The sequence below is a fragment of the Magallana gigas genome, chromosome 8 (genome assembly GCF_963853765.1).
Source record: "Magallana gigas chromosome 8, xbMagGiga1.1, whole genome shotgun sequence".
Taxonomy (NCBI): domain Eukaryota; kingdom Metazoa; phylum Mollusca; class Bivalvia; order Ostreida; family Ostreidae; genus Magallana; species Magallana gigas.
In genome coordinates, this window is record NC_088860.1 from 20,731,504 (window position 1) to 20,756,772 (window position 25,269).

Consider the following 25,269-nt stretch of genomic DNA (forward strand, 5'->3'; position numbering starts at 1 on the left):
ATGATTGCAAACAAAAACACCCCTCTAAACCCCCCCCCCCAAAAAAAAAAAAAAAACCCATCCCCCCCAAAAAAAAACGTGGCCAAGTTGACTGTATTAAAAAGTTTAGAAAATACGGTATAATAACTTAGTATAAAATTGAATAGAAATATTCAGTGCTCATTGATTTTAAGTATTGTCCCGATCATCTTTTATTCATATTGCATGTACATGTAGTTATTACTAACATTAGGGAATATTATGATTACATTTGATTGACGCTCATATCAATAACATTGGTCAATCAGACATTATAAAACAAAGATTATTTCAAATTACATATTCGATGTACATAAAATTATAACATTTTGTAATAAAATGAATCATAGAAAACACAGAAATCGTAACTTTGATGTCTCTGCACCTATACTGAATACCCACAGTCGAGTTTACAAGTATCAAGTAAAATCATTTTAAAATTTACAATAAGATTTATAAAACGTATTTACATGTTATGTTGATTGTATATGTACAGAAATGAAATTTTTCTTCTATCATAATTGTGTGTCATTATCATTATATGGATTTTCCACGTTATTGTTTTTGCTCTCGTTGAGTAAAATATCTTCGTTTGAGTTAAAAGCACACTTTATGTCCTCCAAATTGCTCGTTCCAGTGTTCTGCTTGCTCTGCTCAGAACTATCACGCGTCAAACGATGTCCGCATCGATCACAGAATGTATTTCCCGCCACATAGGTCGAATTATTGCAGTCACTCTCGTGTTCCTTTATATAATTATGTTTTTGTCTTTTCTTTTTCTTTCTCCTTGCGAAGTGTTGGCAATGTAGATGGAGCGTCCCTATGTCCAATAAGACAACCCCTCCGACCATTGACACGATTATCACAACAGCTACGACGCCGACGCTCGTGGCCGAGGGACGCGTGTCGATGACGCTTTGTTTTGACGCAAGGCGTTTCTTTTCGCGGATCTTTGTTCCCAATTCCACCAGTTCTCGCTGAATGACTTCGAACGTTGTTTCAGTGGTTGTTTGCGATTGTGTACTAGGGTCTGTTAGTTCTTCTAAGACGCATCCAAGGAATAAAAAATAAACATATCATTTAATTTGTACCCCAATGGCTGTTTATTTACCTGCATGTTTAATAATTGAGATTACTATGAAATACATAATTTGGTGCCTGTCATTTATCAAATTCTCAATATTAACCTTTATATACACCTTTAATTTTTTGCTGACAAATCAATTGATTAATGGGACATTAAATAAATTTTAACTTTTTCACTTGTAATTTCAGGAAATTAGAATACGCGTACAATCATATCATACCTGTTGTCACTATTGTTGTTGGTAGTGCTTTCGTTGTTGTTGACAGAAGGAAGTCATCAATACCTTTCAAAATTTGCAAAATATAACATGAACTAAACTGATAATTTATTTGATAAAACATTAAACTCAAAAAAATTATGAAATGTGTTTTCACAGTATTTACCAAAATAGCATTTTCTGTGATAATAATCCCAGCCTCTTACGTCTTGTAGAAAATATTGACTTTCCGTCCACCTATTGACGTCACTGATTTGACAAACCTGATTTTCTGCATTATATTCAAATGAGCGACACGTGACTTGAGTTGACGAATTGCAAACGTGGTAACATTCTGAAAGGGTGGTGTTAGCCAAAACGAGTTTGTTATGAGATACAATCACCGATGCAACTTCCTTCTGGTATCTGCAAATATCTGGGAGTGAAAAGAGAATGGTGTTATAAAAAAGGACCTAAAAGATACCTATTTTGATTAGAATCACAAAAAACTTGTATAACGTCATTGGAATTTACCTTCTCTAAACTGACAGATAAAAGGCTTAGCTTCGTAGCAGAATCCTTCATACCACCAGTAGGGAGATTTCAAAGCTACCGACGCACATTTATGTGATGTGTCATATTCTTTTGGTTCATATTTCCAATGGCTTACATTGGGTTGATCTCCATTTATCCAACTCCAATCCTTATTCTCTTCCCGCGAAAGTCCAATCCACAAAGTCTCTAAACTATAGATATCCATTCATTTGCTTTACTACATCATGAAAAGATTTCAAATTCGATTGTAAAAATATGAAATACATGTACATGTATGTACATTATACATGTATATTCATTTGGCTTGATGAGCAACATACTTGTCGGATGACGTAAGGTTTGCCTCTGGAATAATGGATTTGTCGTTCAAAACAATCAGACTTCCTCCTTTTGATTGACAAAACTCTTTGGCTCTTGGCCATGACAATAGATTGTCGTACTTCAAGATTCTCAGTGGTTGTGGTGCCTCTGACTTTACTGGATCAAATAAATCGACATACTTGTTATGCTTTGAAATTTGAGAACATGAAAGATCATTAATATTTGATTGATTGACAATATCAGGAACAAGTCTCTACTTTCGGACTTTCTTAGAAGTACCTTTGCTTTTTGTGGTATTGGTTTCAATAGAAACAGGTGACGTCATTGATGACGTAATAGGTCGGGAAGGTGTAGTCGTTGTGTACTCTTGCTGAAGCAAAGCTGAAATTAAAATAGTTTTTTTTGCAGATATATAGAATATCATAAACATTTATTTTACACAAAAATAATATAAATACCTGAAATACCTTAAATATCATTATTGGATTTCCTTTTGGAATATTATATATATTATTATAGTATTTGTAAACCATGACAATAGTATGGTAGTGCTATATACGTTTCGTTCAAATAGAAAGATGTTATATTAACAACTGGGTTATTTAAACGTTCAGAGAGAAAAATATAGTATTTGTGGTAACAGACAGACCCTATTATAATCCTGCATACATGTAATTACATGAGATCAAGTCTTACCAGTAACGCAGGATTTATGGTAGTAATCCCAACTTGGGACGTTGAAGGCGAACTGGTTAGTTTCCCGCCACCTGTTGGTGTCTGACAGCTGACAGTACTGACTGCCAGGGTTATACTCGAAGCTACGACACGTGATCTCGGTGACAGTCTCGCACAGGTCGTGACAGCGTTGCCACATGATCGCGGTTATCGTGAGAACGTCGTTACTTTGGATCATGTTTTGTTCGTATATCCTATACCGACACTGTCCTGCAAATAAGAAGATTATTTTAGAAGAAACGAAATAAGAAGAATAACATTGTAATTTTCATCATTAGAACGAAGTTACGTATGCAGAAGCAAGTATTAAAATAAATCTATTATTTAATGAGCATTCATTTATTACTGCGCATGCTTTACACTTACATCTGGTCGTGATGTTTTAATAAATTATTCCCTATACATTTTCGTTTGATGACGGATGCCAAAGGAAGAAACGATAATCAACTGAGGAATGAATGTTTCACTTAAGGCTTATAATAACAAGAGTATGACCACCGTGTTATGATGAGCTGAGCATTCTCCATTTTACCCAATTATCATAAGTTAATATCATTCAACAAAGGTCGGAAAAGCAATTTTATGACTGCCACTCACGATTTATTTCTAAGCCGTCTTTGTGATATATTTTTAATGTCACTTGATTCACTAATGTGACATATTTTCTATCTTTGGTTGTCATTTTTCGCTGTATACAGTGAAGTATCCGCGCCTGTTTTATTTTCACCCCTTTCGCCCTTGTTACCAGCGTGCGATTTAAGACTGGTCGAATCCCAATGCCTAAAATGATCTCTCTTTAAACACAACTGTGTCTGGGCGAATTCAAGACGGGGCAAATTACTCGGGGCAAACATAAGTCTGTATACTATATTATATCGTTACGGTATCGCGTCTAAAGCAATAAGATTCTTTTATTAACTTTCGTCATATATGGATGTCCTATAATAGTAGTAGATTTCCTCTGTATTGGAGATTACAGGTTTGGTTCTTCTTTCAATTAGTTTAAATGGATATACATCCTATCATATTAGATAGAAGAATAAAATCAAAGTACTGAAGTACTGACGGGAGTTGATTTTATCGATTATCATTTATTTTAAAATCAATTTATCTTGCATGGCAATTAGTTTCTAGTTTTTATTTGAATTACGCACTTTTCTATAATATGAATCTTTATACTTTTCCGACGAGAATATCGAGAAACCCCATATGAATCATGTTGTGCAATATTTAAAGATAGATTTCAACTACTAATATGTATTAGTTATCGAAACAATTCTTAAAATTGTATGTATCCAAGCACTGTTGATATCGAACTCCAGTCTCGTTTAACTAGACGCTCGGCTGTCTCCGTTAATATCCGACAAGCAATAGAGCCCCCTCTCTGCTTGTCGCAGATTTACGGAGACAGCCGAGAGTCTGATTGAACGAGACTATAACTCTGGCGTATGAATACATGAGACTACAGAAATATCTAAACTGTTCGTATAAAATTTTACTATTTTTAAAGTGTTTATAGATAAGTTTCCTTGAAAAACAATGCTTCAGCATACATTACATCGAATTTTTTTCTATTATTTTCAAGAACTTAGTCTTGTCAGCGGTGATGATTTGTGCTTAGGTCCAAACACTATTTCACTTTCGGTTTGCCAGAGTAACTGCATAGGAGAGTTGATTAAAATCAACTTCCAATCAAAGTACTGAAAGTACTGATAGGCGGAAGCATGATTGCAAGTTGTCAATGTCAGAGTGTTATTATAACTATTTTCTTTTTAAGAATTAGTTTGATATATATATAACATAAAACACTATACTAATATGTCAATTAAGGTATATACATGTAGTAAATGTGGAAATACTCTGTTGATCATGCCTTAAATAAAGAAATAATGAAAAGAGCAATTTAAACATCAAAACATTTTTTTTGTGAAGTACATTCGTATAACAGTTGATACTTATATGCAAGCTGAAATTACAGGAAAACATTTTCATTTATTATGCCGATTTATTAAAAATGTTCATTTTGACATCAAAATGATGAAAGAATATTATAGTATTAGAATTTAGTAAACTTTTTATTCTTTACATTAATGTTTCACAAAAATGCAGAAGTTACATTTATACATCACTTGATTACAATATTTTACAGAATCAAGTAGTATGTGTGTCACTTTGCTTACCTGAGAAGCAATAGCCATTGAGAAATCAGCTTCATAGAATAATACACAAAATATATGGACAATGTGTTGTAAAAAAGGTATTCAATAAAGAGATTTTGATGTTTTCTTAATAGATTCTCAAGTTTAACAGTAACAGGATGATTTCAAAGTCATTTTATGTGTGGAGAATTGAAGACCTCTAATTGATCCTCAGATTGCAGTTCATATATTTTGTTGACAAATGTTTAAAACTTAGAAAGAATGTATTTACTTACTGTACTGTATACCAAACATATTTTACAAAGATCAAACATATATGCAAATGTTGAGAATTACAATACAATGTAAAAGCCCAGTAATTTATGGATAACTATATATTGATAGTCAATAATGTACAAATTATGTGTCCTTTACAATTGCTCCATGTTGTACTGTCAAATCACAGGTGTCTAGTATTGAAGACATTTGAACTTTTAACATTTAAGTTTTTATTTTAATACTAATGGAATCTTCAAGAGAACTTCCACCATTACAGAACATAGACTTTCAAAGAATCCCTTTATAGCTGCATGCCGTAATGGTGTTTTTGGAAAGCTTGTAATCCTGGAGTGTGCCATTTGTGGTAACAACAATTTCAATTCACTAGTGTTGTCTTGCATCCATTATACCAATGACAACTGTCTTTTTCAGCAGGATATTCTAAAATGTGTTGATGAAAAATGAATAATGGATATGTTATCAAACAATATTTCATTACAATATACTTGACCTCCAATATAGAAAACATGGATTTTAAAAAAAATTAATCTATAAAATATTTTGAATTTAAATTATTTATTTTCATAAGTATACATGTATTATGCAAATAAAGGATGAAATATATAAGAAGATCACACGATATGAATTATCAATAATTGTAAGGTTATTTTGGTATATAACATACAAGTAATGGAAAATATAGTGAATGAACTGTAAATGAAAGTTTAATTTTTTTCTCCAAAATTCTTCAGTTTTTAAATGCATTTAGTACAAGAATATTTACTATATTATTAGAGATATGACAACAAGATATCTGTGAGTCAATGCTCACTAGTGATACCCCTGCTCTGATGTGTATACAAAAAAGCATAGTTAACATTACATGTAATTGGAAGTTGACATCAAATATTTTGAAAAATCAATCATATCGAATGGCATGCCTTAACAAAGAGTGAGTTTAAATTTCAAGCATCTGCGATTGTTGCTGAGATAATGTTGACAAAATTTGTGTTATAGACAAACAGACACACAAGGGTAAAACAATATACCCCCTCTCCTTCCGAGCATGGGCATAATTAGTTCATACTAATTTAAAAAAAAATGTATTTACTAACCTTGAAAATGGCGTTAAGGCCATTAAGATGAGGATTCTAGCATATTTCAGATGCCCTGCTTCCATTTAGAAGTTGCAAATGTACAATGTTTGTCCCTTTTTAAAAGTGCTGAACTGGGAAGCCAACACCACATTTTTATAGCATCCGTCTTTTTCTTTGTTTTGCTTGAATTTAGCTGTGCACCCAAATTTAGCAACTCTCCCCTTCACCAGAGATGAAGAATGATGTTGGGATATCATTGTCTCCTCTTGTCAGTTAATGTTAATCAGTTTCTTGACATTCATCTGAAAGAACATATACATACTAAGTATGAAACAAATAGATATATGTAAGGTTATTATCTATAATCATTGTCAGGTATATAATTGAGTCTTTTTGGAATTGCAATTAATCATGAACATGGTAGATCAAAGATATACTGGTATATAGTCCAAGTTCTCATGAATTGAAAATTTAAACTATCATATAAATAATGATGTAGAGAAATTTCCATCGGAAATTTTAGTCACTTTCATTATAGAGTAATGATAACGTAATTCTGAGATACAAGTAAATACAATAGGTAAAAGGATAAATCATATTATACTCTGTCCCGAGTTTTTGCTTCCACCACTTTTTGCTTGATATTTCAATAATAGTAAATACCTTTGTGCTCAAACTACGTTCATCCACTAATATAAAAAATGTCCAGATTATCTGTTTTGAAACGCCCCCCTCTACCGTCTCAGGTTTCAATACACATCCCGAAATTGAAAGTCTACGGAGATTTTGCATTGCAACAGTCATTAATAAGCCCGGATGATAACGTTAAAAAATTGCGCGATGTATTCCGAGTGTATTCCGAATAGAGAGAAGATGTAAATATTCCCCATTATAAATCTCTGTGAGGAATCTGTTTTCGTTTTCCTGTGAATTTTTCTGAGTGGAAAGAGATAATTGTTCAATGAAGATATCTTGGATATATTCCCTTTTAACGATTTCAACTGTATTTCTTTCACAGGTATGTGTAATTTTATTAAAAATCATCAAAAAGCGATGGAAGCAATAACTTGTGACAGACTATAATTTTTTTTAAATGTTCAATTAAATATAGAAGTCTCTTTGCAATAGCCTATCTGGAATATTTATTATACCAACCAATGAATTGTATCTTGTATAATACTTAAAAGCTATATTTGAGATATTTTTAGAGAAAATTAATTTGCAATATTCATGAGTCATTTTTAAACCAAGCTGATTATTGTAATTTTTTGTGAGCAAAATGAATGAACCCTATATCATACAGTGCAGTTCGTTACATATTATAAAATCACCATATGAACATATAGATCTGCATAGATGTCACAAAATATTAAAGGTTTAAAAAAGGAAATGTTATCTTCTTTTATATGCGATTCCATTGTGCTAAACTTTAATCTTTAAAGATATCCTGTAGGCCTCGCTTTGTACAGTATTCATAACAAAAGACCGACATTTTAGAATAATCGATGAATGCCTAACACAAACAATATAAATTCTTTCATAAAATTTATGTACTTATCTGAGATTTCTGATTCTAACCCCCGCTTGTATATTAATTGTGACATGTCTCCTCCGCACGTCACAATATACAAGCGGGGATTAGAGTCATAGGAATTTCGGATTAAGAATGTACCAGCTCCTCGATCAAGATAATTGTAACATGAAAATCTAAAATGATGAGGCAAACGTTTATACAATGAGAAATAACAGATTAATAACCTAACTTACCTTACGTATGTCGAAGATGGACAGTCACCAGTTTTTCTCAACGTGGATTTGTTGACAAAAATTTTACACTGCATAACGTTATGCAGTATTGTCTGAGATTACTACGCGAAACGTTGGTATGTTTACAAATAATTTATAGGCATTGTATCATTAATATTCTAATAATCTTTTTTAAATAGATTTAAACACACCCTTGTTTATTTAAAGATTTAAAGCATTTATTACCCGTTTCCCTATGTTCCTTCTGTACTCATAAACACGCATTAATTTTTCAAATTGAACTATTTTTTCCCTCGGAATTTCATCTACAGGCATCAGACTCCGTGCTTATCCTTTGTTTATGTCGCATACCATCGCAAGAGTTATCGTTCGTTCCTGTACTATCAAAAACATAAATCTACCACTTGCTATCTTTGCTATAGGCATTTTCAATGGATAATTAAAAACGATGAAGTAAAAATTTACAGACAAGCTACAGTTCTATTATCAAAAACGATGTTTAAACGGGGGTCGAACAGTGTGTGGGGGGGGGGGGTTGTGTTGTAGAGTTGTGTGCCCTTAGTTTATATAACATCCGATAGTTTACCATGAAAAAGGGCAGGAATTTGACCTATGACGTAGAAGGTCATGAAAGCAATTGCAATAGGCGCTTCCGCCTAAAAAGGAATGGAACACTTTTCACAGATAGTCATTTTAGCCATGAAGCAGCATTTGAGGGGCAATTTCTGACGTGTATTTTTTTTTACCTTTTGATTAACGTCTTTTCGAGATCGAGGTCGATCGTACCATACACAATAAGACCAATCAAATTCTGCCAGGGGATCATGATAAGATCAATTAAAGACTGTCAAAAGATTCCCTTGCGTCAGTGATATATGGACCAGTGTGACGTAATACGATGTTTATGATGCTTTACCAATTGTCAAATTCTGACAGAAGTTAATCAGATACAGCCATGATTAAAAGGTGTGCTGAAAGATAGACATCATTAACCGTGTTTATAAAGTTTCAAAAGAAGAAGAGTCCCTTTGACATAGGTGACATAGAAATCAATTAACGTATAACCAAGGTGCACTGATAATATGAAATATCAGTAAAAATATCTTTGATAGACCTGTTATTAAGGGCAAGCGTTCAATTTTTAACTCTTTGAACTATTTTGGATGAACTGTTATCACTGTGTCTAGATTTAGATTTTTTTTTGCTTGGAATCAAGTGTTAAACATTCAGTATCAAACAACTGTCTCATCACTGTTCTCGGGTACCACTTGTCTTTACTTTCTACAAACTTGTCATAATAATGTTACGATTTACTTTTAGACTACCTCAAAACCACTGTTCTTTTACATATGTTATTGTAACCAAATACCACAAAATGTTGGTTATTTTATTATTGTCAATATCACCTTTTTGTGTTTCCACTTCAATCTTATTAAAAGATGTTCAACAGGAACTTGTCAAACTTGTTGATATGAAGATTAGTACGATGAAAGCAAAGACAGGCAATAAAGAACCAACTATAGATGAAAGCATATGCTAGACTTCCATGGACAGCCATAATCGCCTCCCATTAAAGCGGCGACGTTTGAAAATAATAGATTGGAAGACATGAAAATTAATATTAGTTTTTTTTAGTGTTTTTTTCCACCGTATTTACTGGGGTTTATTTCCATGAAATCTTAACCACACTAAAAATAATATTACGCATCGAATAAATTAAAATATAGTCTATTAATTGTTTGCCTAAACAGAAAGGGTTGAAAAATTAGAGCCACGGCGGAGTTATTTATCAGGCACGTAGCATCATTTTTCAAAGTAAAGGGGCCTGAAAAATTGGTGCATAAGTGAAGGGGTCAACCCCACCCCCACCTACTCCTCAATTGCTTCGTTGCTCTTAGTCGACAAAGTTGAACTATATATTAAAAATGATTACCTTTCTGATACTGACACATAAAAGGTAGCGCTTGTTGGCATGGAAACAAAGACATCGTTCTATTGGAATTGAGAGTTATGGTACTACAGTAATTCCAAGGTTGACCATTCGGATTTGTATCTTTTATGTTATTCCAGACCGTGATATTTCTGCAATTAAGAAAAATATGATAAACTTTTTTTCATGTATTGGTTAGTTGATTCTTTTTTTAATTAAAAAAAAAATGGGCAAAATTTGTATTTGAAAAATAAAACACCAAATAATATCCTTAATACAAAGTCAGTAAGTAAAGTAACTTAATCTAGTTGCGAAACTTTTCTTCGACAAATTGATATACATATGTATATTTTTTTTTAATGCGGAAAGACCCTTCTATAGCTGTTAAACAGCGTCTCATAAATGTTATGCACTGCTATTATATAATCAAACAGGGTCAATAAACGAACGCAGCAAAGATATGAATAACAGGAAACGTTATAAAAAGGGTTCTTTATAAATCCGATACTTTAAATGAAAGAAAATGTTCCAAAAAGTGTATTATTGTATTCAAAAAGTCCTAAACGTTCACCTTGGGGAACAATTTGGAAAATCTTGGATTAACAAAAGTGCAAACATCTCAGAGTTTTGCTGCGAGCACTGGAATTACATAATACTTAGAAATGCGCAACATGAGTAATAAACTCATGGCTTTGTGTGTTTTTGTGTATTAACCAAAGTAAACGACTTCGTTTGTTTTAATAACAGTCCCAGATAATAGTCCCATTATAAACAATGTTCAAATCAAAGCAAGGTTTTGCAGTCCGTAAACTTGCGTTTGCGTTTTTTTTTCTTTAAAAATTCAAACCAGAAATCATTCGCAGGAAAACGATTTACAGAGTAAACAAAATGTTGTATAAAAAGTTCTGTAAATGCTCACTTTAATTCAATTCACCATAAGATTACTTTCTAAATATTCTTTATCCTCGGATTATGCGAACTACATTTGCAAGTTTGCAAGTAAAATTTTGAGAAAGACTGGATAGAAGTATTCCAACCTATTTCGATTTCAAGATCTTTATGATTCCATATTTCATTAATAAGAAAGTTCTTTCCAAAATTTTGCATTTGCTGCAAGACACTACATTAAACAAAGGACGATCAATACCAATTATTGTAAATACAGCGGGTTTGGTTCATAACAAAATGGATGCCCTCACTTTATCGCCGGAAGTTCTTCCAAAATGTCCATAACAGTCGATACATCCGGAAACCGGGCCAGCATTCCATCTGTCTGTGCGCATGTCTGACTTGCATCATTCCAGTTTCGTCTTTCGCTGTAGTACACATAGGTCAAGGGAGTGAATTCCGTTTGACATGTAACTGAACACAAAACCGTATTTTATTATCGTATATCGTTTTCTCCGGCTAAATGTACCCGAATTTAATTTCATTGTAGTAACAGGTTAAAGAATATAAATTGATATAATGAGTATCGTATGCAGTTAAAAAATGAATCCAAGTGGAATTTTGTATTACGCTTTGCACTGCATTGATATTATCATCAATAAACTTCAAGTGCATTTCTGCCTTGAATAGGTATCATGGTTGAATATTATAGTTTGAATAATAACTATTTTTTTTAACTATTGAATGTTGCTTTATCTGCTAATTTTTTACTTGATAACAGTAACTTTTCATACTGAAACATACTCACTCAAAACAAGGGCAGAGGACAAACAAGTCAACAGCAGCATCATTTCTACGATAAAAGAATATTTAGGTTATCATCCAAATGTTATATTATTTTGATACAATGCTAGTAGTATCTTCAGGCAGTATAAAAACAGTTTTTAGACTCCAGCTGTTACATAGCTATGCTTGAACATATTTTATTAGTTTATTTGTGTGAGCTGTGCAGAGTCCGTTGTCAGTAAATATACATGTACTAGCAGATCAATTTTGGGTATAAAGATGAAAATAATGAGATAGATTTTGCAAGTGATGCCCTGATTCTCAAAAGCCATCATATAATTGATAGCACTGGAGGAGTAATTTTGAAGTTTTAGTTTCTATTCAGTTGTTTTATCCTTAGTTTTTTTTTATCGTATATTCATCAACACATTATTTATTTATCTTTCAGATTTATTCATTTATTTATTAGCTACTATTTCTATTTTATTTATTCACTAACTGTATTTCTAAATTACATTTCTCCTTACCAAATGCATGTACATATGTATCTGCTGATATTTTCCCTGTCCTCAAATCTACTAACATGTCAGAAGGTTATTTACATTGAATAGCCAAAAGTTGTTTCCAATTTTTACACTATTATCCAGAAAAACAAATGTTTCCTTTGTAACTGATCTTTTGTTATCCTATTATCACCCCCCCCCCCTCCAACGCTTTCCCCCTTTTCAGGGCTTTTCAGTCGCTTAAATTCAACATAGTTTGTACCAGATCCGTATATTATATGTTTAATTAGTTCTGTGGCCTTATTTTTGAAGTGAATGGTAAATTTGTTCATTTTAAAATGTATCGATTTATTTGGATTATTTGATAGTTTTAGGTCACAACATTTACAGTCCAATTATTTTGCTTGGTTAAGCAATTACATTTCACCGTCAAAACAGCAGGTGAAAAACGGACCAATTCGACGGAATCCAAAAATATATCAACGATTATTGTAAATGAAACGATAAACTACTGGTTTGCACTGTACATGCAGTGTCACAGATGTATGTTTTCAGATTTGTCTCCAATTCAAGTTCTAATTTAAAATGTTTTAGTGATTTTGGCAATACGTGTATAATTTAATTTTAATTACATGTACCTGCACAATATACATGTACCGTCAACTTTTGTTTTGTTTTGTTTCTTTGATTTGCACCTGTAGCATCGTGATGCTGTCATCCATTGTTAAATTGTCTTAGAGACTGAAAGTCAAGTGGGAAGTGTCAAAATTTTTTTGTGAAGCAAATCTAATTGTTTAGACGTAAGTGTATTCTAATAACAATTCACGAAGTTGGAAGCATATTCTGTGATTCGCCCACAAATGACATAAAATTTAAATTTTGTACCTAAGGATAAGCAAAAAAGGAAATTGTCTTTTCAATATTCAAGATTACACGGACCCAAGGGAACCACCGACACATTTTTTTAGCATAGAGATTATTTTTTCTATAATTTGTAAAAGTGCGAGAGTGTGTAGCAAATTTTTCAAAAGGAATGTCAATTGATTTTTTGTACGTAGAAAGAAAAAATAAGAGGAAAATAGCTAGCCCTACTTTTAATAATATATTATGGACGTCTTTTTGAATGTTAAAATTAAAAATAACAATATTAAAAGTTTATTTGTTAGGCAATAAATAGAAAAGTACTCCAGCGAAAAAAAAGTCTTAATCATAATTTAAAAATAAACACTTTTCATTTCATCTACAACGTACGTACATGAAGCGTTTTAAAGCTCAATAGTCGCTCTGCATTATTTGTTCTGGAAGTTGAACATTCGTTCCAAAATTACTTGGAAAATGTTTTTATTTTTAGATCAACCCTACAATTATCAATTTTATCCACATATCGTAAAATATCAATAGAAATAATGATAGATAGCGCTTCTGACACAGGCTAAAAACTCTGGTTAATATGTAAATGATATCTCCCTTACTGAGTTTAATATCACTCGCAACAGGAAAGCGTTGAAGGGTTTTTCTTCACCCTCGGCCAGTTCTGTTTCCTGCAACGTAAGTAAATATGGGACTATTACATCAAACGTGTTATTAGTTAGACCAGAAATCGTATCTTTTTGTTTAATACAGAAGATACAAATATACATTTTCTTTTGTACTCAGCCTGCGGTAGACATGAATTTTTTTTAAATGACGTAAATTGCCCATACATTAATTTTAGAGCGTTGCTTGTATTGAATTTTTCAAGATGCATTTAGTACTTTAAAAATGTTTTACTGCTTCTGGCTGCTAATCGGTATTCAGCTACAGAAGTTTGCATGAAAGAACACCGTTTCTTTGAATCTGAACAGTTAGTTTCTCAGATCTGAATTTTCAAAAGTACAATCAAACATTTTTGGTGAACAATTTGTTATAATACCAGTCAATAAACTTAGCCACGAAAAAAATACGCACTTCTCCTTTGAAATACAATCAATGCAGATCTTATTTGCTTAATCTTCAATTTATTATATTTTGCTATGAAGGACACGGAATATAAATTTTAGACATTAATGAATGATAATATCATAATTGCTTGCAATTTATTCCTGTACGTACATATTCATATACATCTGTATATATACAAACATTTACGAGCAATAAATACGTTTTCATATGCCACACATGCATATTCATGTGCATGGATGACATTAAATACTGTAGTTACATATATATACAATTAATGTCAATATTGTTTACAGTCGCAAATTACATTCTGTAATGATAACTTGTGGACATGATTCCAGCTCTTATACTTCCGAAGAATTAAGTGAAAAAAAAGACCGTTATGTATTTTTATCAACATGGTGATTTTAAAGTAAAACAGTACATAAAGATCTTAAAAACTCTTTAGCTACTGTTTACATAACATGAAGTAATTTAACGACATTGAAATTAACCTACAAAGATTCTAACGACAAATGTACTCACCTTCTCTGACCAAGCATGCAGAAGTAAGTGAGGAAACCTCCACTGCTTGTTATTACCTGCCGTGTATTGATCCGCACCGGCGAGCGCAAAATCACTTCGCTCATAGTCCTATTGACAACTTAATCTTCCGCGTCCCGCCGGAATCTTTGATCTTCTGATAACTCTAGTAGGATTAATTAATCAACAGCAATTTAAAATTAATCATCTCTGAAAAGAGTTGATAAAAGATATTAAGAAGATAAATCTATTTTTATTTTTTTTGGTTCTTTATCTTGAATGTTAAGTTTTCCGTGACCGAGAGTTATACAATTTTTTGTTTGATTTAGGGTGAAATTTCTTATGTTCAGCGTTAAAACAAATTGTGGTGTGCTGTTGCTATTGTGGTGGTAATGATAATTTTAGCATTATAAAGATTTATAACATAGTATCTGTGCAAGCTCCTCGAATTTCAATTAATAAATATTTTCAAAATCGATTAATTAATCTTCGCTAATTATATAGTTTCCTAATTACGCAGACAGGATCTATCAATTACCATTTTCGTAATAATCATATTAGAACTGTATCTTTTCTCTACAATTTGATGTAAATAAATGGGGAAAGGGGGTAATATTAAAGTGTATGGAATTTTTTTTTTTTAAATCTGTTTCCCTTGTATTAAATTGATGTTTGTATGTAACTATGTAAGTTTTTATGGAACTATTTACATGTATTTTTATTCTTTATAATGCTGTATTGTGTCGATATTTTCAATGAAGGTGGATTCAAATACATTTTCCTTTTTTTTTTGGACATATATACTGTATTGTGTCGATTTTTTCGTGTGAGGGTGGATGTAACGATGTTCTTTTTATTGAGAGGGTAAGGGGGGGGGGGGGTAGGGATAACGCTCTGTTTGATCTGTTCAGAGTTTTTTTTTGGTTGGGGGAGGGGGTTGGTGTTTTATTGTCGTCGTTGTTTTGTTCTCGTCGCTGCTGCTAGTGTCAATGATATACGAGGAGAGCATTTAATTGGTGTCACTATTAAGTACATACATGTACATGTAAATACCTGAGTAATAGATACTTTAAAACACAGAAGAAATCTAATGTCTATTTAAATGTACTGTAAGGAATGTTTTGAGCAGTTTATGTAAAGCTTTTCATATTTACCAAATTGAGAGAAATAGAAATTAATGTCTGTGAAAAATAGGGCATAAATGATTCAAATGCCAACTAATTGCCAATTTTCCATCAGTGTGGTTGTAATCAGCATTGCCTAATGCTTCTATTTTCCCCGCATCTAAACATAGTTGATATGGTCAGAATGACAGGTATAATGAAATTTAATACTTATAATTGATGCAGTGCATTAAAGGGTTGTTTTCGTTAATTCAGCATTACAGCGTTGCCTTCATTGATAAATGGACGCGTCGGGTCGCCCGGGGTCTTCAGACATTGGTGACATAGAAAACTGTTTGGCGGTCTTTTCTGTCTGGCAAAGCAGATTCATTTTAGGTTAAATGCGTCCACGGGACAAACAGAACAAAAACATTTTCCGGACAGGTCGTATGTCGTGCCAGACCACATCTAATCGGCCCTTATTTATTTCGATCATCGTGTTTTTGCTTAAAGATAGATACGGGTAAGTGTCGGCCAGAGAGTAATCATTATGCTGAAATATGACATATATAGGTCATTCTTTAGCAAAACAATAAATTTTAGTCCAAGTATTTATATATAAAAGTATACGTAAACGGAGAAAAAGAGAAAACAAGAAACAAAGGTTGGAATACCTTGTTAAAAAATTTGATTAAAAAAAAACTCTCTGTCATGTTGGACAAAACACCCACCTCAGGTCAAAAACTTTATGACTTAATTATGATCTAAATGGTTAGAAGGATATGAGGGTAGATTTTTTTTATAGCTTAATTATCGTATCTAGTATATTAGTTTGATAATAGTAAAAAATGGTATAATAAGATTTTAATAGGCCTACGGTATATTTTGTTTCACCAATATCAAGTTTTTATCACTCTTTTGATATTGTGAATACATATGAGTAGAAAATCAAAAGCAAATCACAGAGGAAAATAAGGAGGCAGGGTGGTCAACTAATTAATCCCCAGATCCTAAATAAACATTGACACATAATATTTTCTGTCATAAACTACCATTTAGAAAGAAAAAAAAAATCCAAATAATTTATCTTTAATATTTGATCATTTTCCTATATCTTTATACAGTGTTCTTCTTCATAAGAAGGTAAATATAGCCTAAAAATGGCCACCACTCCTTCTTAAGCTTATCGATTTCTGTGTAATTCATTACGATACTGGCCATTCTCTTTACTCTGTTTGTACAAACATATCATAGTTTGATCTTTCTTTGATTACAATTAGTATATATGTACTGTAGTATCTTTATTATCATTTGTTTGATTTCCCTTTCTATCAATTCTATTTTCATTATTAGTAAAAATAAAAAATCATTTGATTTATGTAAATATGTTAGATTTTTGCAGTCGCTAATGTTATATTGTCATGCAAAAACATGTACTATACCGTTGATTTATTATGCTTTACGCACAAAAGCTGCATTTTCAGTGAATTTTTTACAGAGATTTTACTTGCCCATGGGTGCAAAGTGAACAATAAATCATAAAATGCACTTTTATTGACATATTCAAGAAGAAAATATCAAATTGAGTCTTCTTGTAGCTTGAATCGTCCTTTATAATGTCACTATTCTAGTTTGAAATTGAAGGAATTTGAATTTGCTTGTAACTGTTTTTTGATAGTCATTCTGTGTTGTTTAAGTAAAATAAAAATTACATACATATATTTATTTCATTGGTCAATCATCAATCCTTACCAGTGAAAAAAATGTTTTGCACGTAGACTTATAGATTGCTTTTTTTTCATTTATAAAGACAATGAACTTATAGGCCTATTTACAGCCATTGTAAAATATAATGAAATCTTACACATGTAGAACAAAAAGGGTGTTAGAAAATTGGCATTCCAATTCCATGAGGGGAAATATATTTTTATCCTCGTTTTTCATGGTATTGCTGATTACAATTTATCCAGAGAGTCCAATTTCTTTTTTTTCACGTTATAGAATTTACCAAGTGTGAAATAAAAAGGCAATAATGTTCAATTAATATTATCAACGGATGAGTGTTTCAGAATTAACTTTCATTATTTGTCTGTTCTCGATACAGATATTCTTCGTCCAAGTCTGATTGTTTCTCTTGTCCTCGAAAAGCTCTAACATTATGGAGCGCATTTCATCTTGTCTGGAAAGCTTATTCGTCAGAAGAACTACAATTCTTTGTCTAATTTTCTACACAAACACACTGGATAATATTTTACTTACATCAGTTGGTAAGTCAAGTGCAATACTATCTTTTTTGAACATATATAACTTACCTTATGTATTTCTTGTTGTTTTTTTTTTATTGTTTAACTGTGATGAAGTAAACTTCTGTATACAAGGTTATTTTCGCCTCGTGTTATTTTCGTCCTCCTTGATAAGCAGACGGTTTCGCCCCTTCTTGAACTCGCATAGACATAGTTGTGAGTAAAGAGAGATACGTTAAGACATTAGAATACGCCCAGTTTAAAATTCGCCCATTGACAACGAGGACGAAAGGAGCGAAAATAAAACGGGGGCAAATATTTCCTTGTATACAGTACTTCACGTCATATGTCATTTTATCATTATATTAATTTGTTAGGATTATCTATGAATTTTAAGTCAGTTTAACATACAGTCATATGATCACAATTTTTCATTTCATAGTTCCAATCATTCCCGAGGTGTTAATGGAACTCGACAGAATTGACGACCCGGACAAAAACGGAAACGAGAGCATTAGGCCTAATTTAGCGATCACGGACAAAAATATATCAGATTCTCTCAGTTTCACCAAACAGTTGCTGCAGGAATCGTACAAAGCCCTGGACGAGAACAGTCAGGTCGGATTGCTTCTTTCCTCCAAAGCATTAGTACAAATCCTGGCAAATCCCTGTGTAGGATGTCTTTCTGAAAGGTATCGCTGTAGGAAAGGTGATTGTATAATGATATATTGTGTTAAACTTGACGTCTTAGTTTACAGTTGCCATAAGGAGCAATGCGTAATGAATGATTAACAGGTAAAAACGAAGTTAACCCTTGTCACAAATTATATAGCAAAATTAATAGATATGATAAAATTACAAAAACATTACGTTTATGTTGTCTTGCATGTATCTTTTAACGTGTATTGAATTGATATGATATTATAATATATTTACAGCTTTTTATGTATGCTTACAATGCATTAACATAACACTCGTTTCGTATTTATAGATTCATCAACGCATTGCAATTATATTTTAAGAACACCTTATATTTATGAACTTGGCTCCCTAGTACCGTTTGATAAAGTATATGACGTGTATTCCGGTTTAAAGGTGAATGATATTTTTTTATATTTAAAAAGGTCTGTTTTTGTTATCTAGATATGGATACCATATTTTGCTTACTGTGGGAACAGTCTTACTCCTGATATCTTCTCTCGGTGAGTCTACTTACTTATCAACCATGTTTAACAGCTATTTAATATCAAATGAACTTAAAATTTAAAGCAAACGAACGAAAGCTTCAACATAGAATTTCGAAAGACTTTTAATGATATAACAGTTTTGCCTCTTGCTATTACTAGTCTACGCATGCGCAGGAAGCTTTGTGTCTTTCCTGGCAGGACGATTGGTTCACGGTATCGCGTCAGCCTTTACCTCTATAGCTGCTTTGAGTATCCTGGCTGAACTCTACTCGAGTGACCTTGAAAGGAGCAAGGTTATGGGTGTGGCAATGGGAGGGGTTGCATTTGGAGTTGTAGGTAAACTGTTCATTAATATATTCCGAAAACATGAATTATCATGCTAGGCATGCACAACTCGACATTTCATTAAAAATCATCGACAATCAAAATTGCGTTACAACATTCTGTGCACATTGTGTATTCCAAGAATAAATGGCTTATCTGTTGAATTCTAGTATGTAGAACAAAATTTCTCTTTATATTTGATTTAAGCATCTGACGTTGTTTTATTTTGTAGTTGGCTACCCTTTTGGGGGATTTTTGTACGACTACTGTGGCCAATCGTCTCCTTTCCTCATTTTGTCCCTTTTCGTCATTATTGACATCGGTATGGATTTGTTCTTCATATGAAATTGGAAACTAGTTCAAAGTATTCAATGGATTGCCTCTTTTCAATGCTTTACCTGTATAACGTCTCTTAAAATAGTTTTTCAGGGTTGCATTATCTGCAGATCACGTGCGATAACGGTAAGCAGTCGTCTGCTGTAATATAAAATCATTTTTAAAAATCACTTGTCATTTTACAGAGATAACGTAATATCAAAATATTCTAAAAAAAAATTTCGCACCCTAGATTCCTGGCAAATACTTGCAATCTTCCATCTTGACACTTCTGAAAGATCCCTTTATCCTGATCACGGCGGGTAGGTCAACCTCAAACCCTCCATCACGTGTAATTAGCCACCAAAGACAGCCAAGCAAAAGTTTTATATCTTGATCATGAACTACGGAACTTCCATTTCTATTAGAGTAATTGATTCGGTTCTGCGGGGTATCTGTTTTATATTTTCATCGATATCTGAGCGATTAAACGACTTTGATGTCATTATCTTTTGAACAGGAATAATCATGTTTACAACCATGGCGATGTCGACCTTGGAGCCGACGATACCAATCTGGATCATCGATACCATGAAAGCACCAAAATGGCAACTAGGTACCCTGAATGATCTACAAATATTATGAAATACGTGTAGCTCTAACTTTTTTGCGCCTGTTGCTATGAGATTAATTAATTAAGCTGTGTCGATCATTCTGAATGAATGTGTAATTGACACCCTGAAAGTTTACTTGGAGCAGTTACTATTTTGCAAAAAAGCGCACAAGTTTGTTAGAGGGATATGACCAAAAAAGCATATTTTCTTCAGTTTGTCAAACATAATGAGAACAACGAATTGCACGACAACTAATATTGACCGAATGTTAGAAATATCAACTAAGATACAAGTACCTACTGTCCGAATTAATAGCAGGACTAAAAGCAAACTTGGACATGGAAAGAGAAATTCACAATGTAATGATAATTGTCAAAGAACGTATCGAAAATCAATAAGACATACAATTTCTCATTATGTGAAAATGCAGTAAAATTTGTTTGATTGTTTCGCTTTGTCAACCCTCAGCGATAAATCCTAAATTACGTCTATCCAACAAGACATGGTCCGTAAATAAACACATTTGACATTTATTATGAGTATGTTTTATATATTTAACGATAATTTTTTTTTCACATTTGTTTGAGTTTAGATATACATTAATTTATAAATAGACATGGATCATAATTCATATCTTTACACATTTATGCATTTTATATAAACAACGTAATTATATTAAGATGAGCTAACTTACTTAGAATATAACCTATTTCTTCAATGGCTGATCCAAACTTCTACACTAATAATTTTTTGTTTTTTTTATTTCTGTGTTTTAACTTTAGTTTGTTTCTGAAAGCTGTACAAGCCGATATAATTAAATTCTTTTATATCGTATAAAGAATGTTGCCAACGTCATAGTAAGACTAACGTCAAAAACGTATCAATACGCCTGACGTTACGTTTGAATTTTGTACAATATTACGTCATTTTAAAGGTGAAATGACCGTTTTTATCTACAATGAAGTGTAAAAAAAATTAAATTATAAGCAATGAATTCAATATTTATTAGTTTTATACGATATAAAATGGTTTGAAATAGTTTACGCTTTTTTATAAACCGCTTCGCGGTTTATAAAGCGTAAACTACCCCAAACCATTTTTAAATTATATCGTATAAAACAAATAAATATTGAATTCATTCTTTAAATAAAAGGCATAACTGTGAACATAAAAGATTTAAACGGTTAAGAACACTACTTATTGATATATTTAACGTCTGCTGATGGTATGACAAAAGTTGCATACATGTAATATGTTCTAAAAATGGTTCTCCTTTTACTTTCGTTTACAGGTTTAGTGTTCCTGCCAGACAGCATTGGTTACTTCATAGGAACCAATTTCTTCGGAGCGGTGGCCAAACAAATAGGAAGGTGATTCAGAATTAGAATTGAGCAACTGAAATACTATCTAATGTCAAAATTAAAATCAAGGGAACGTTATAATTATGAATGTATACAATCATCCTGAATATATATTAGAAGAAATTAATAAGGTGACGATTGTTAACTATCATATTCAAACACAATAAGTACACTTTACATGCATCTCCCTAGAGAAAAATTCACTTGTTTTATGTTAAATTACTGTATTGATTTCATTCCACATAATATACATTTGTAAACTCACCAAACTCTTACTTGTAGGTAGATACGTGTACTATAGAAAGGCACAACCACTCAGCACATTTAGATACTCGTAAAGAAGCTTTAAATTACCATTGAAATATTTCATGTCATTTCAGAAAATGTTATTTTTACACTCAGATTGGGTATTTAAATTATAAGTTTTAACTGTTAGTCCTCGGTATTCTATTATTCCAGATGGATATGCTCTTTATCCTGTATGCTGCTACTGGGATTTTGTCTGATTTGTGTAAGTTAACCTTTTATGAAGAAAAGTACAAGGGTTTTTAAGTGTAGTATATACAAAATATACATATCGGCTTCCGTTACTTACGGGTATCCGTTAATAGAAGTCCCACCAGTTTAATTAATATCAAAGTGTTTCATGAATCTACATTTTACATTGTACATTACATTGTTATGTAATATTCAGTATTATATGTGTAACTCCTACAGTGATATCTTAATCAATACTCAATCTAAGAATGCATATTTTCTAAATCATATCAAACAGAAAACCGATTAGTTTGTGTTTTTCTTAATTCAGATACCATTTTCAACATCAGTGACCCAGCTAATGCTTCCACACTTTGGAATTGGACTTGGATTAGGTAAGGAGAGAGAGAGAGAGAGAGAGAGAGAGAGAGAGAGAGAGAGAGAGAGAGAGAGTGAGAGAGAGAGAGAGAGAGAGAGAGAGAGAGAGATATTTTATTGAGGTTCTATGCATTCTCAATCCCTCCATATTAGGGTAATAAAACCACAATCCAACGAATAACATTTTTAAAGTATGACCTTTTTGATTTCTCCTTTAATTTGTGAGGATTACAATTTCAATGGAAAATTTAATACAGCATAAATACACTGTGATAGAATTTTGCAATGAAGTACAAATGTAGGATTTGTGATGTATTGAGAAATTGTTTTCATCGTGGCGTTATATTGAATTTCCACTAAATCCAGTTTTAATGGCTATGACTTGTAGAATTGAAACTGCGGTAATGCATTCAACTTCCATACTTTCCATCAATTTCAGGTATAGTAGATGCGGCTTTGATGCCTCTGCTAGCTTTATTGGTGGATACACGGCAAATGGCTTCCTATGGAACAGTCTACGCTGTCGCTCAGTTGTCGGTCTGCCTTGCATATGGATTAGGTTGCCCTTTTTTCCAGAAAAGTTCATTTTTTACTCCTCTTCATAGTTGCTTGACGTTTTAAAATATTCCTTTCAATTATAAGATTATCGCATGTACTGTTATTTTTTTTGAATGTCAGGCGCCTATAACTATCTCAAAATTATCATGAATTACAGTAACTGTTTAAACTGTGCAAAAAATTGGTTTTGATTTCCTCCCTTTTTGTTATTAAAGGGCCGCTCCTTGGTGGACAAGTCGTAAAAAGGTTTGGATTTCCAAGGTGATTATATATATATATACATGCTAAACTTTTCAGTTTTACAATATCACATCAATTCTATGGTGTTAGGATCCCGATGATATACATGTATATATAAGAGAAGGTAGCATATCTTTCGAAACTACAGTTTCAGTACTTTATAAAATAAAAGTGTAGTCATGTTAGTGTTAGTAATTTCATACAATACATGTATGCATTTGATATTTAAATTTATTTATTTTTTCACCAACCCTTTCTTCAACAGTTCTTTATTGCACTTCGTAAACCTCTGCACCTAAATATCTATAGATGTTAGAATCGATTTTAAATTTTGTTTTCAGCCTAATGTGGTCACTTGGTGGACTATTAATTCTAACAAGTCCGTGTGCCATTGTTCTACGCTCTGTCAAAACCAAAGAGGAATGTATGGTAAGCATAATGAACAAGGATGTCAAGGGTTGTCCAAAATTCAGATACTTTTCACCATTTATGACATTTAAAATGACTACATGTAATAGTTATATATATAAAAGTATTTCAAAACGGTTCTGTAATCAAGTGTTAGACATCGGTTGTTTTCAAGACCGTTGCGTCCAAGAAGCCTAGCTTTGTTAAACGAAACGCTTGTTTGGCCGATAAATTGATTTAAAGTTGGAAGCATGCCTTGAAAGACATCTTACGTCGTTTGTTAATTTTTAAGCGGAAATAAGCATGTTGAAATTACAATCAGACAAAGGAGGAAAATATCGCCAAGTAATTAAAATACTACATTTAGTGCGCAGTGGTAGCTGCGTTAACTATCTTGAATATTAATCTTGGCACTTTAAATTGAGACTTTGATTTTTCTACAAAAGCTTCAAGGCTAGAGTATCGTTCAAGATCGTCATAACTAGGTAGGGTACTTATGGCCGCTCCGATTTTGATCATAAACGATGTCGTGCGTTGTTCCACGAAAGAAAAAATCTGCAAAAATATGATACGCGGATCTAAGGGGATGAATCGTTTAAATTTCACATGATTTTTTTAAAAATCATACCAAAAATAGGTTTCAGACTCCCTCCACCCGGCAAACAAAATTATACTTTGAAATCCCCCACGGAAAAAAAAATCTGGATCCGCACTTGAATTTATAACGTCAAATAGTTTGAATGTTACATGCAAGAAATTAAAATCAGTAAAATAATATTTAAAAAAAATTTTAATTGTACCCCAATTTTTTTTGGTGAATAATGGATAAAAATAGGATATTCATGAATTATTTGTATCTGCTTTAACAGTCATTGATACTGGATTCAGAGGACGAGGCGCTGGTAAAGGAAGACACACCACAATACAACAGGCTCTATACGGACGACTAATGGCGGGAAATTCAAATCATTTTCCATATACTTATTCAAATTATGTAAATGATAAGCACATATGTCAAAGTCTATTTCTCAAGGCTGTATGAAATTTAAAAAAAAAAAATAAAAAGTGATTTGGTTCTTTTCAAAGATTTTCCAAAAATGTGTACTGTTTCATAAACACTTGGAAGCATATTTTAACTACCCTTATTAGTTTTTAAGAAAATAAAGCCATATTAATTTGATTTCTGATATTCTTTAATATTAGTTATTTTTCACTCAAATGTTTTTTTTTGTAATTTACACTTTCATGTACCTGTGGACGTATCAATTTTTTTTGTTAAATCAGAAAGGGTCTTTATTTAA

General features: G+C 32.3%; 2 protein-coding genes and 1 long non-coding RNA gene across 6 annotated transcripts; 1 reads left to right on the plus strand and 2 right to left on the minus strand.

The window, feature by feature from the left end:
* Nucleotides 1-335: 335 nt before the first annotated feature.
* Nucleotides 336-14,812, minus strand: LOC105326076 (uncharacterized). Of its 4 annotated transcripts, none has more exons than XM_020066255.3 (12): nt 14,764-14,812; nt 13,773-13,841; nt 11,820-11,864; nt 11,323-11,485; nt 10,127-10,275; nt 2,874-3,122; nt 2,457-2,558; nt 2,177-2,333; nt 1,836-2,047; nt 1,489-1,737; nt 1,326-1,388; nt 336-1,057 (listed from the first exon to the last, which is right to left on the minus strand). In XM_020066255.3, exons 3-12 carry the CDS (start codon nt 11,860-11,862, stop codon nt 534-536), a joined length of 1,911 nt encoding a protein of 636 aa, XP_019921814.3. In that variant the 5' UTR covers nt 11,863-11,864; nt 13,773-13,841; nt 14,764-14,812; the 3' UTR covers nt 336-533. The 4 variants fall into 4 exon arrangements, with proteins under 4 accessions (XP_019921814.3, XP_011424220.3, XP_019921815.3 ...); XM_011425918.4 differs by having other exon boundaries at nt 336-1,060; XM_020066256.3 differs by having other exon boundaries at nt 926-1,060; nt 1,586-1,737.
* Nucleotides 5,316-8,682, minus strand: LOC117681187 (uncharacterized). The gene is made up of 3 exons (XR_010708758.1): nt 8,194-8,682; nt 6,445-6,728; nt 5,316-5,770 (listed from the first exon to the last, which is right to left on the minus strand). It is a non-coding gene; the product is annotated as an uncharacterized lncRNA (long non-coding RNA).
* Nucleotides 14,813-17,896: 3,084 nt separating the features above from the next.
* LOC105326094 (synaptic vesicular amine transporter) lies at nt 17,897-25,172 on the plus strand. The gene is made up of 15 exons (XM_034472445.2): nt 17,897-18,130; nt 18,549-18,798; nt 19,250-19,308; nt 19,453-19,629; nt 19,850-19,939; nt 20,039-20,079; nt 20,186-20,255; nt 20,453-20,548; nt 21,838-21,916; nt 22,367-22,418; nt 22,716-22,779; nt 23,202-23,321; nt 23,536-23,581; nt 23,902-23,989; nt 24,838-25,172. Exons 1-15 carry the CDS (start codon nt 18,022-18,024, stop codon nt 24,916-24,918), a joined length of 1,422 nt encoding a protein of 473 aa, XP_034328336.2. The 5' UTR covers nt 17,897-18,021; the 3' UTR covers nt 24,919-25,172.
* The last annotated feature ends 97 nt before the right edge of the window (nt 25,173-25,269 follow it).

Bases quoted from the DNA above. Each gene is read 5' to 3' on its own strand.
- LOC105326076 (XM_011425918.4), bottom strand. From the start codon at position 11,862: ATGATGCTGCTGTTGACTTGTTTGTCCTCTGCCCTTGTTTTGA. The intron at 11,486-11,819 runs GTGAGTATGTTT...TTTTGTGTTCAG, and splicing joins GTCCTCTGCCCTTGTTTTGA to TTACATGTCAAACGGAATTC. The intron at 1,389-1,488 runs GTAAATACTGTG...AAATTTTGAAAG, and splicing joins TCACAGAAAATGCTATTTTG to GTATTGATGACTTCCTTCTG.
- LOC105326094 (XM_034472445.2), top strand. From the start codon at position 18,022: ATGGAGCGCATTTCATCTTGTCTGGAAAGCTTATTCGTCAGAAGAACT. The intron at 21,917-22,366 runs GTGATTCAGAAT...CTATTATTCCAG, and splicing joins GTGGCCAAACAAATAGGAAG to ATGGATATGCTCTTTATCCT. The intron at 22,780-23,201 runs GTAAGGAGAGAG...CATCAATTTCAG, and splicing joins TGGAATTGGACTTGGATTAG to GTATAGTAGATGCGGCTTTG.